Source organism: Empidonax traillii, unplaced genomic scaffold, assembly GCF_003031625.1.
Source record: "Empidonax traillii isolate 1590-97213 ecotype Southwest subspecies unplaced genomic scaffold, ASM303162v1 scaffold118:size1038473, whole genome shotgun sequence".
Lineage (NCBI taxonomy): Eukaryota > Metazoa > Chordata > Aves > Passeriformes > Tyrannidae > Empidonax > Empidonax traillii.
Window position 1 is genome coordinate 442,901 of NW_020955311.1, and position 13,445 is coordinate 456,345.

The following is a 13,445-nucleotide window of genomic DNA, read 5'->3' on the forward strand; positions in this document are numbered from 1 at the left end:
GAGGACTACTCTGAGTCACTTCTGAAGTCTTTAAATCAGAATAACTTGAGTTCTGGAAGTAAATGCTCAGAGTCAATGTCTGGGAGCACATCTAATTCAGTTAAAACCTAGACAATTCAGACCATGATGGCAAGGGGTCCAGACCAATTCAGGACAGACAAGTACATATTCCAGCAGCATGGAATGGACAAATTTCCCAAACTATCTTGACTTGTATCTTGCTCAAAAACAGGAACAAGACCTTTGTACACAGAAGTCAAGAAAAACAAGCAAAGACACCCTCAAGCTCTCAAAAATTGTAAAATGAAAGAAAAATTCAAACACTATAAAAAAAATAAGTTCAAATTAAAAGAAATCTCAGTAAAAGTTATCTGGAAAGCAAAATGGAAACACCCATCCTGGGTTAGGGTATTAAAAATACACTATATTGTGAAAAAAAAGAACTGGTTCATATTACGGCTGGTGACTTCTGCGTCTGGAGAAAGGTAAGTAGGTGCTGGCTCCAGGGGTATCTCCTGTAAGCTGACTGGCACTTTTGTTGAAGATTTGGATTGTTTGATCTCATTGAGGTCCTAAAAGCAAAGCAGAAGCAAGAGAGATCAGTTATCAGTCACAGAATAGCACATTCTGTGGATATTATCATTAGCTGTTCATTATCATACCTTACTAGATCCTCAAAATTCATAGAAGGAAAATAAGCAATTTCCACATACTTAGAAGAAGCAGTAATTTATCAAATTTCCACCAATAAAATATTTTTAATGTCTCCCCAGTTAACCCCTTTCCCTCATAAATCCCTCACTCTTCAACTAGATGAAGCCCTCAGAACCCTCCCAGAGTTAGTTTCCTAAACACACGTACATTTTCTGGGAGCTGCTCCTCTGTTTCCTGCTGATCTGCCACCACATGTTTCTCAGCTTTATGTTTCACATCCTAAAAAAGAAAAAAAGAAAGTTAGGTGCACTGAAAATGTCTCTTTAGCTTAAATAAAATATCCTCCAAAACTCAAAATGATGATTCTGGGTAACACAGTGATATTTTGGAGGGACAGGACAAAGGGGAATGGCTTCCCACTGCCAGAGGGCAGGGTTAGAGGGGATACTGGGAAGGAATTCCTCCCTGTAAGGGTGGTAAGGCCCTGGCACAGGTTGCCCAGAGAAGCTGTGGCTGCCCCATCCCTGGAAGTGTCCAAGACCAGGTTGGACAGGGTTTGGAACAACCTGGGATAGTGGAAGGTGTCCCTGCCCATGGCAAACCTAGAATTTGGGTTGGGTTCTAAGATTCTAGAATTTCTTTGTATAAGTCCATTTGTAGCACCAAACAAAGCTGAAATCCAAAATGAGAAGAGGAAAATCTACTGTGAACACAGGGAATGTCAGGAATTATTAAAAACACATCCCACAGCTTTGAAGCCATACAATGTAAGGGAGGGACTTTCAGGGAGAAGATTATCACATGTGCTCTGTATTGCTCCAGAGCAACATGAAGCTCTATAGAAGAAGGAATGTCCTTTGGAATGACCAGGACAGCAATTTTCCTCAGTGCCTACAACAGAACAGGGCTCAAAGTCATCTGCTCTCTCCTCCTCCCTCTCCCTTTTTGGCACTCTTAGATAAAATAACTGCTTAAAATGCATCCTTGGGCCTCTGTAAGATCTCCAACAATGGTACTTCAATCACAGGCTCCACTTGTAGCCTAATTTCTTTTTGAATCCTTGCAAACTACTAAAATATATTTTTTATCTCCTACTTCTACAACTGCTTCCAGACAGTTACAGTGCTCTCCCTTGTTAGCTCATAGCCAAACTGGGGTCACTTTGATTCCAGTATTAGTTATCTTACCCCATGTTAAAAACCCTGATAAACAGCCCTGTTTGCAGAAAAGCTGAGTACCAACTTCAAAAGAAAACAGAGATACTCTGCATCTCAAAAGAATTCCTAATTAAGATGACAATTCTTACATTAAAAAACCAAAAAGGCAAATCAAATTTTAGGTAACCAAGCTTGAAAATACTGGCCTTGTTTGCTAAAGTTTTATTATGTTAAATCATGCCAAGCCCCACAGGATCGCTTTTTTTCCCCTGCATTTTTCTCCAAGTTGTAGTTCTACAATAACAATTATCCAAATGGATAACAGGAAAAAAGATAAAGTGGTGATCTCATCCTATTATCAGGTGTCAGGGGAGAAATGGGAAGACTGCTTTGTCATTTTCTGAGAGATTGTTTTAGTGAGCAATGAAAAATTATTTCATACTTCCCTTTTTCATTGTGATATGCGACTGAAACCTGAAACTTCATCTTGAACACCAAGTAAACACCAAACATTATCTTTACATCTCTCTAATCTTCTAACTGAGACTGTGCCAGAGGTACCTGAATAAAATAAGCACCAAATTGTACACTCAGCACTTGTCATAAGCCTGCAACCAACTGATCTAATCTAACTCCCTCAAATCCATCCAAAAGCATTTTCATAAAGCTCCTTCTCTTTGCCAGTGTTTAAAGACTGTGATTTCTGTTTGTGGTAAAGATGCATCATTTTTCCAAGTTCAAACCTTTAAGGGAAAATGAATCCATTCTCACATACCATTTTCACCTTTGTTGAATTAAAACTTACCAGAACATCTCAAAGCCCCCTTATATCAATTCTTTTCCAACAACGCCTTGTGGAAAGCAAGATTAATCCAGTCCTCAGAAACCCACAACCTTCTCTCATGCCACCTCAAACCTCCGCTAACAAACACCCAGACTTTGCCTAACACTTCCACTGGCTCCAGTTCAGAAATAAAGTTGTTTTCCTTCCCCCTTCTTATCATCCAAGTCTACAATGATGTCCATTACAGAACTTTATAGCTTTTAAAGTGATGAAGTGACAACAAAGAGTATGTTGGGAGAGACTGACAAATTTATCAGCAACAGATGAATGAAGAATGATGTGAATTTTTTTAGTTTTCCTTTTATTACAGTTGTCACTTGGTGAGACATCCTGCCCATGCTTTGAGCTGTACACACTTGTGGAAGATCTCTTCTGATAAGCACATACTTTTTATTTACTCAGTGAACTTGATCTTACTTGTTGACTTTTACGTTCCTGATTTCTCCTGACATATGACTGAGAAATTCAACAACAATGGTGAAGTAGCACTGAGGCTCTAGTAGCAATCATCATGCTCTGAAAAACAAGGCATTGGGTTTTCTTTTGCCTCCACAGTCACTAAAGACTGCAAGAGAAATCTCTTTTCCCCAAAATACTGAGCTTTCTTGTGCTGCTCTGCTGTGTCAGAGCCTTAATGCGAGTGTGACTACAAACCCACTTCCTTCTGGTCAGAAGGGAACAATCGCAACCACCAGCATTACCAAAAATAAGATACACTCAGAAATATTTGCCATGTAGTTCTAAAATCTTGATGGAAAGAAAACTCTGAAATTATCAAACTGCCTTTGCCACTGTTTTTCATCCAATTATACTCCTAAACCAAGGGTTGGTCCAACTGTAGGTCTTATGGAACAAGCAGTTGGATCTACAGACATTCCAATACTTTTCTAAATCTACCTCCTAGGTCTAAACTTTTCAATACTGTTTATTTAATGGAGAAATCAGTGAGCCACCCTCTAAGCAAATATCAATTGAATGAAGGCCTTTTTCTTCTCTTACCTTCCTGCAACTGCTCTATTTTGGACAACTCTTCATCTTTTTTTTTTTTTTTTACTTTTCAGCTCCTACCTTTTGACTTCACAGTTCCCTTCTTTCTTGCTTCAAGTCTGAAAAGAAGCTGCCAATATATACTGTGTTTCCTGTTGTTCCAGAGCTATTGTCCCTCCACACCTCTCTTGGATTGCTGCAATTTTTTTCCCCATTGTATTCACATCTCCTCTAATTTTTTCAAAAAGCTGCATAGCACAATAGCTTATACCAAGAGTTCATTTTTGTATAAGAAACTTTATATATTTTTATCCACTTCAGTCTTTGAGCAATTTCTCATATTACCTTGTAATTCTTCTAAAGTTTCTTGCCAAGTTGAGCAAGAACATCAATAAAGTCAGGTGAGTAACACCTGTAAATACATACAATAAAAGTCTGATTCATTTATATTCTGGCCTATCAAAGGACTCTGCACAAAGCTACCAAACAGCAATAATTCAACTTCTTTGTAATCCATTAGGAACATAAATCAATCCATGGGTGATTAATTCTGATGACTGAACAGCACATAATACTTTCTAACTCCTGCAGTTCACAGACTCATTAATTACTTACTAGCTACAGAACATTATGTATATTCGATTTTTATTTGCAAAACCCAGGACACTCTTTGTGAAAGACATGATGGGGCAGGAAGAAAACATCTAAGAGAAAAACCATCCAAAAATGTCAGATTTCCGTAGCTGAGGACACACATACAGACTGTGCAGGCACAGCAAGTCCCAGCCAATGCGCTCCTTGAAACAGGAGTAGGGCAAAAAAATCTGCCTCAGCAAATTTTAGGCACCTCTAGGTTAGTTATGTTTAGTAGTTTTCCACTTTAAACTTTATTTAACATAGAGTCCAAAAAAAAGAGATTAGAGCTGCACCCTGAAGGACTTTCAGATTTCTGATAATGCACAATCCTGACCTATTAAACAACAAAAAGCTCCATCTGTCTCAATGAGAAGTTGAGTATTTATTACAGTGCACACTGACAGAACCACATTAAACCACAAGTTATGGGCTTAATGTAGAAATTGCTGAGAGTAACTCTATAGCTGTGTTATTCAGGAGGCAAGACTAGATTATGATAATAGACATTTTGGCCTTAGAATTTAGGAAGCTATGAATATAAATAAGAATATGATTTACAGACCAGGCTTTTTTCTGAAGTTTGTCACACATGGATGGCAGGAGTGGAAACTCAATCCATTCACTCACTAGGAACCCAAGAGACGGTCAAAACGCTACATGAAAACTCTTATCTCGATATTTTAGCAAATTATACTGACTGCTTAGTTCATGAAAACAGTCTGTGTATGTAAAGCTGAGAACTTGCTTTTACATATACTGGATATTTTTTGACATAAGTGCAGCAATACTCCAATAAAAAAGCAGGGAAAAGCAATCAAGCCCCCATTTTCTAAGCTCTAACCAATGATTAAATGTTGTTTTAAGTCTCTTACAGCTTTGCTGGATTCCTCATCAGTCAAACTTTTCATGACCACTTCCAGACTCGGGTCTTCTTCACCGCTTGCAGGTTCGGTGCCACCGTGATCCTGGGGGAGAGGATTGACAACAGTTTTTAAACAGAGATGTATGAAGAAGCCTTCTCCAGATCTCTGTTTCATGGTCAGCACACTAAAGGAAGCCTAGTTTACTTCACACAGTTCAAACAGGTTGGTAGAATCGTGGAATGGTTTGGGTTGGAAACCCAAAGATCATCCCGTTCCATCCCCTGCTATGGGCAGGACACCTTCCATTAGACCAGGTTGCTCAAACCCTCTTCAACCTGGCCTTGAACACTTCCAGGATGGGGCTCTGGGCAACCTGTGCTTGAACCTCACCACCCTCCATTTCTTCCCAATATCTCATCTAAACCTACCTAGTCTAAAGCATCACTAATTCAGTTACATGTAAAATTTAACATGTTGATTCTCAGTCCCTTTTTTAAACTAATCAGGTCCCAAATTCAAAAAGATTTTTATCTATTATTTTGATTTATTTAATTTAAAAATAAATGATCCAAATTTGGAGCTGTTCTCTCTTGCAAAGTAAAATGGACTATGTGTAAAAAATAAATTCTTAATACCTTCACTCATAGAAATAAAATTATTTCTGAATTTTCATTAGACATTTTACACTGAAGTGCATAAGATGAAGATAAAGAGATCAGACGAAGATAAAGAGATAAGACGAAGAAAACTAACACAATAATAGATGGTAACTATGGCACCCTGATATTCCATTACAGCAGCCAGGCAATTTAATGTGATCTGACAAATTACACATAGGGTGCATGTAAGACACAATGTTAAATATTTATTCGGTATGTCAAAGACATTTGAAGATATTATTTCAGGATATAAGGGTTTTTTTCTTTATTTAAAGACAGGAAGAGCTGCCAAAGGAAAGCAACGCATACTTCTATACAACATCGCTATTTTTGGTTACATTTATTTTAGATAATAAAAAAAATACTAGCTAGAAGTAAAAACCTTCATTTACGTATAAGACAAATATAATGTAAATAGTAAGAGCTTGCCATTAATGCATGAAACTCAACCCACAAGCATCTCCCTCTAAAGACAAACACAACACAGGCTTTGGTAGAGTCTAATTACAGTCATTTGACCACAGTACAGAATGTGCCTAAACAAAGTTTCCTGCTTCATCCTGAAGACACAAATATTAAAAAAAGCTGGGAACAAATGCAGGTATTAAGAAGTCAACAAAAATAAAATGAACTCTGTAAACTGTAGAGTAATTTGCAATGCACCACTTGCACCCGGGACATGCTGCTAGGATGGAGGGGAGAACGAGAAGCCAAAGCATGTCCAAATATTACTCAGATACAAATAAAATCTAAGCAGTTCTTGCACTGTACAGCACCAGGCCTGCATGGAACAGCCATCAGTGGTAAAATAACCTGGAATGCAACAGCAAGCAAGGAGATGCAAACAGGAGAAGCATCCAGCATTACCTCACATGGACCTGTGCTGAGGGATTACAATGATGCTCATGGAAATACCAGGAGTTCAATGCACATGAATTTATCAAGGCAAGACCAAACCTCAATTTAATTATAAAGCATCTTTTGCTTTATTAGCTCAAACAGAAATAGAATTAAAATGCAACAGCAAGACTAACCAGGCAGTTTATCTAGAAAATTTAGTTACACCACATTGAGATGTCAAAATAATAACAGTGTGGTGACTCTGCAGGGATTCACGGCGCACAGGAGAGAAATCAGTCTGCACTGGGGCTGAGGTAGCAACTCTAATGACGGAAAACACTGGTAACATTACTAAACTAAATAGTTTTTGCATCGAAAGGTTGTTCCAGGCTAACCTCACCACGACTACTCTAACCAGCTGAAAAAGGAGCAGGCTAGGAGATGGCAAGGTTTTAGTTTGGAGCCTTCACTTCCTCCTGTACAGCAATAACATCTTTAATACCTGTTGCTAATGCCTTTCAGTAACACTTAGATCAATAAAGAAGAGACGAGGAAAATAAGCCTATTAGGTCAAGTCTCTACCCAACATATTTTATGATTCAGGGTTTAATTAGACAAGGTGCTCAAACTTATCATGAGCTGCTAATTATGATTATCTAATTTAGCAATCCCTAATTAAAAATAACAACCCACAAACCTTACCTCAATGGAAGAATGGGAGCCTGAAGGTAATGGGAAGGGAGTAACAGCCATCTGATTGACTGCATCTTCACTCCTGAACAACAAAGAACATGTTACACATCAAACCATCATGAACAAACTTTCCTTTTGAGTTGGTCTTGCCCACTAAGAAAATACTCTCAGTAGCATAAAAATTCACAGTTGCCTACCAGAGTTAAAGTTTAGGAAAGCACTTCATTTTGGCTCTTCTTTGCTTGCAAACAGAACATATCCCTTTTTGGGACCACAGTATTTTCATATGGGACATGCTGACATCACATCCTTTGGAAATCTGATTTTGTGAGGATTAGCAGAGGATGCAGTTGGAGTTTATGGTCCCTACACATCAACAGATGTGCTAACACTTAGCCTCTTTTAATAGTGTTCATGTCAGCAAACAGCTTGTTTATAGTCTCACATCCACATTACTGAAATACAATACCTGTTGTAATATATTAGATTGCTTTTTCTTTTTTTTTTTTTTGTTCATTTTTGCTGTAGTATTTTCTAAGAGATTCAATGTAAAAACTTGGAATAAATTTTATGAAATGCAGGGATAAGAGGAGATGAACATTGATTCTCCCTGCATTATTTCTTCCAAGATGCTTATGATATATGGCATCTTTTCCTTTTTCCTCTTTAAAATGCTTCTGAAGTTGACATTTGATTATTTTGTGACTTCCAAAAGCCTTTTTTTTTTCACTAAACAGAATTCTGCCTTGCTAATGTTTTTCCTCAACCGCCATTTAAAATGATGGGGCTTGTGGAATTAGCTCTGCAGTTTTTGGCCTCTGTAAAATGAAACCAAGCAACATATGACTTTAGTGGTATCATTTAAGGCAAATCATCATAGAAGCATAGAATGGTTTGGGTTGGAAGGGACCTTCGGGCTCATTTCTTTCCAATCCCCTCCCACAGGCAGGGACAACTTCCACCAGACCAGGTTGCTCCAAGCTCCATCCATCCTGACCTTGGACACTTCCAGGGATGAGGCAGCCACAGCTTCTCTGGGTAACCTGTGTCAGGGCCTCTCCATCCTCATAAGGAAGAATTTCTTCCATATATCCAATCTACATCTGCCCTCATTCAGCTTAAAGCCATTCCCTCTCATCCTATCACTTCATGCCTTTCCTTTTTTAAAGAGGAATCAGCAATATTGCTGCTTTGCAGCTTCTTTGATGAAAGGAAATTACTTTCTATGCAGTGGGTCTTTTGGGTTTGATTTCTGGTCCTGTTTACTACATTCCATGTTACTGTGACACGAGCAGGATTTTTTCCTCTTTAATTTCTGGAACAAGCTATTAGACTAGTATGTGCTTAAAAACATTTTACATAAGTGCCTGAAAGAAGAAAGTCTTATTTTATCCCTGGAGAGTTAAACACATGAAGCTAAAACACAGGAAGTTAATAAACAGAATCATGTTCTGATCACTGAGAAATAACACTGTGAATCAATAGCTCTCAGCACAGCAGCAAATGGGAGTCACAGGCATTTGAAATGATAAATCCTGCAGGCAAAGGTTGGTGAATTCATTTACTTATCTTCAACCAAACAGCCACACAATTCAAAGGGACCGGTTGGGTGCTGCTCATTTCTGTACTCGCTCCCAGCCTCTCCTCTTGGCCCTGCTCAAAGCCTTGCGAGAGTGGGAAACCACGCTCAGATCACGGCGCGGTTCGCGACGCAGAGACACGGGGCCAAGACACACATCTGAGGCAGGCACAGAACCAAGCCCAGGAATTTCATCAGCATTTCACAATTTCCAAGCGCATTTTACCCCGCCAGGCATCTTGGGCAAGGACATTCTCCCTACTCTTATCTTCGTGAGACATCGATCTCATTATGTTGCTTTTCTAACCTACAAGAATAAACCATCCCACATGAGGTGTCTGAGCCCTCCCAATTTTTACTTGACTGTAGAGGTTTTTTCTGATAATAGTTTACATAAAGCACAATCAGCATGAAAACTAACCCCACTCTGTAGCTCACAATTAGACTTAAACATGAAAATAACAACATATATATAAATCTTTGTAGGAAATACCCTAAAAATTGCTACACAGAAGCTCCTGACAAACTGGAGTGTAACTAATTATCCAAACCAGTTTTGACTTCATATAGATACACTTTTTTTTTTTCCTATGAATGGGAAAACATCTTTATGCAGCTTTAAATGGATGGCCACTTTTATTTCAAGCAATAAAAAACCACTTACAGTAATTCCCTGGGAAAAAAGGAAAAAATATAAAACCCCCCAAGGTTACACAGTGTCACAACTTGTAATCTCCCCCTGCTAGGACTCGTACATATTTAAATACTTTAATGCTGCTTCAAAGGAGAATGCTTCAAAGCAGAATCAAAGTGAGAACATATTTTAAAGTGACAGATCTAATAATAAATTGCTGTTTCTGCTCTCCACTTCCGTAAGTGTCCTCAACTAAAATGTGAATTTATTTACAACTAAAAGGAGTAATCATTTTCTTTTGAGGCAGGAGCAGACAGCTTAGAAGTCTGAACATCATATTTAAATTACAGTGACTGCAAATGAGAATTCAATGTATTTGCCAATAGTTGCTCCATAACCACCTCCAAAAAAGCTGTTCTCAGTTACCAGTGCTCACTATTGCTTGGGGTTAAGGTGTCTAAAACCTTCACAGTCAAGACACAGCTTCATACTCTCAAGTCAAAGCAACATAAATGCAATTTATACAGCACAAAGGCTTAGATGTTCCCCCTCCATTACCTGCAAAAATTGCAAACATCCATGGCTCTTGTTCCAGCTCCTAGACTGGTTTTATCTGATACTGGGACAGCAGCCCACCTCCTGGGTAAGCCTGTGCACCAGAGAGCTGCTTAAATTTCTTCAGGACCATATAAACTGAATAGGAAAGGAATTCATCACTCCTCCCACAAATTCCAGGGCAGGGATACCTTCCACCAGACCAGGTTGCTCCAAGTCCCATCCAGCCAGAGATGGGGATGTTCTGGGCAACCTGTTCCAGTGCCTCACCACCCTTCTAGCAAAGAATTCCTTTCTAATATCTATTCTGAATCTTCCCTCCTTCAGCTAAAGGCCATTACCCCTTGTCATGTCACTGCAGCCCTTGTGAAAATTTTCTGGTTTCCATTTTACTAACTCTTATATCCCTCAGGTTTGTGGTGGTACAAGCTCACTGTCATGCAATGCCAAGAAAATCCTTGTTTAATGTGGAATTATTTTCCTTGCCTGTCTAAAGCAGAGCACCTCACCTACAAGAGTGTCCAAACTTCTATGATCAGTACAAAAATCAAGCCAAATCCCAAACCAGACCCACTCAAAAGGGCATTCCCAGCACCTAAATGACTTAATTTAAGACAGGATGAATAGAATTGCTCTTTAGGGGCTCCTGACAACTGCTGACTAATCACAGAAGTCCAGACGTCCTCTAGATGTCTAAACTAAGGGACACAATTCTCATGCCAAACTATCTGCAACTACACAGTTCATCAACACTAAGAGATCATTTGACAACAGCTTTGCAAGTGACCGTGGATTCTTTTTGGGAATAAAAAGTACATGAAGGATCAGAAGAAAATCCCTTGTATGAAGTGACGTAACATCTTACTGGAACAGATCTGTGGATGAAGGGAACAAACACTTGCTCTGTAAGCCTTAGAACTCCCACTGCTTGTGACACCAGGACATAAAGTCCTGCAGCTTACTGAAAACTTATACTGTTCACATCCTGCTTGTTAATTAAAAAAAAAAAAAAATCAGGGCAGGATCTTGCATTTTCTGATCTTTGTTTTCCCTCTAAAAGTTCCTTTGGAAAAGAGGAGCTGCAGGAAAGCTGCACACTGAGGAGCCACAGTGAATTTTTCCTTCAGCTGGGTCAAATGTTATGCATCTTCTCAAAAAATCTCTCCTACTAGCAGCAAGAACAGTCTTGTTCTCCATTTCCTACACATCCACTCCTAACTACGTGAGAGCCAAATGCATCCAGGTATTTTAAATGAACAACTAATGTACATATAAACTATAGCTTAGGTCATCAAAGGTCTGAAAGAGCCCAAATTACTTAACTTCCTCAACTGTGTGCTTGTTCCCACATGTGTATGACAGAGAGGAGGAAACAGCTCTGAAGAAAACAGGAAATGTTCAAACTTGCACACACAGTGCCTGGCAAGGGCTTACTTTTTAAGCTTTCCCACATGAAAGAACCTAAGCAATCAAAGCAAGTAAAAACAGAGTTTATATTATTAAAATATGGTAAATTATTACAGAATATGCTCAGTTGGAAGGGACCCACAAGGATCACTGAGTCCAACTTTTAGGTGCACGGCCCATATGGGGTTATGTAGGTTAGAACAAACTGAAAATAATTTCTAAAGCACGACAGTATTTGAGACTGGTACATAATATAAAATGTTACTTATAGAGATTTTAAAAGAAGAGCAAAGACCGGGGACAAAGTCACACCAATGGGGAGTGTTAAACAGCCAACCCAGACACTGCCTTGGCTTCCCCAGTCCCTGGAGTAGAAGGATCTCTCTCCTTTTCATGCCGTCATAAATAACAGAATAGTCTTTAGAATTACACCTGGAAATAGAAGGAGGGGTTGGGTGACAGAGATTTGTGGGCTTCATCGAGGAGCTACAATCCCATCAGCAGGAAGCAATGATAACAGAATGATGACTGCAGTGTGGGAGGGCTCTGGACAGCAAACAGATGGTATTTAAATCAGCAAAATCCCTTACTCTGAAAGCACTTCTCATGTTTCATCACAGCACTAGACAATTTTCTTTTAAGAAATAAAGGTAGACCAAAGAATGACTCACAGAATCGAACACAATGGGAGGATGGTTTGAAATCAGTGGCATTCACTTTGATTCAAGCATTCAACTATATTTGATCTGCTTATTATACCAACACTGAAGCACTAAACCAGATTAAAGGCAGTTAATTGAGCATGGAAAAAAACCACTGAATTTGCTGAATCATAAAATTCTCCCTGTAAAAGAGCATTCTGATATAAACTGGATTTCCTACTACAGATGTAAAATCTAATTATATTGTTTTATTATGCATCTTGCAAGGATGGACTTACAATGCATGAACAAAAACTACAATGGATAGAAACACTTTCTATTTTGGGAACTAGGGCACAGACACTCCTACAAGAAGCAAGCCAATTTCTGATATTATTACCTGGCTAATTCCTGTTGCAAATTTAGACCAAGAATTTCAAATGGTAACTAAGACATTACAACCCTTATTGCCACTGAAAAATAAAAAAAAAAGTGACACTATAACTGCAAATCTTTTAGATGCTTTTAGAAGCTCACATAATTAATGAGACCACTGGGAAACAGGGCTGTGCTAAGACCTATATTTTGGAATCTGGCCAAAATCAACTGTTTTAAATAATCATCATCAACTTAATTGAGGAAAAGACGCTCATAAACCAGAGTGAGAAGCCTTCAAATATAGGGGGACATCTGTGATTCTCACAACAGTTACTGCACTATGTCTCATCAGCAAAAATTTCAGGAAAGGGTGGGAATGCAATTGTAACACTACCTGAGTATAAAAAAGTGTGAACAGATTTTTATAGCACAAATCATAACTCAGGATTTTAGTAAAAAGTCAAAAAGGCTGAGGTCACCTTATATTCTTTATCTTTTTCTAGAAAAAAAAAATGGGGTTGGAACGAGATGATCTTTAAGGTCCTTCCAACCCAAACCATTCTGTGATTCTCTTAAATTATTTAATGATAGTTATTATAGTTCTCACAGAAAGGTTTTTCTGTGCCCAGGAATTTCTGGGCTTCTTTCACAACTGATTAAAGAGTTTATGGAAACATCCCCCTGCCCTGCACATGAACTGAAACACCAGGAATAAGAAAAACCTTGATGCTGTTTTCTGCTTCAAAGTGAAAAGCATCACACTTAATGCTGAGCATCCTTCATCTCAGGAAAATAAGGCCTCAGGGTGTCAAAGAGGGCACTTGGAATAGAACAAGAGTTTCACCAGTTTGGCTTTTATGTCCTAGGTCAGGTCAGTCAGGCACACAGGAACCTTTTAGGCTACAGACTGACATATTT

General features: G+C 38.7%; 1 protein-coding gene across 7 annotated transcripts in view; it reads right to left on the bottom strand.

Annotated features, from left to right (window-relative positions):
- Positions 1-13,445, bottom strand: part of PATJ (PATJ, crumbs cell polarity complex component) — a 145,460-nt gene that overhangs the window by 35,283 nt on the left and 96,732 nt on the right. For all 7 annotated transcript variants that reach the window (XM_027883092.1, XM_027883096.1, XM_027883091.1 and 4 more), the window contains exons 30-33: positions 7,343-7,415; positions 5,151-5,243; positions 862-933; positions 455-572 (exon numbers count right to left, since the gene is read on the bottom strand). In XM_027883092.1, the coding sequence (XP_027738893.1) occupies positions 455-572; positions 862-933; positions 5,151-5,243; positions 7,343-7,415 (356 nt within the window). The remainder of the gene's footprint in view (positions 1-454; positions 573-861; positions 934-5,150; positions 5,244-7,342; positions 7,416-13,445) is intronic.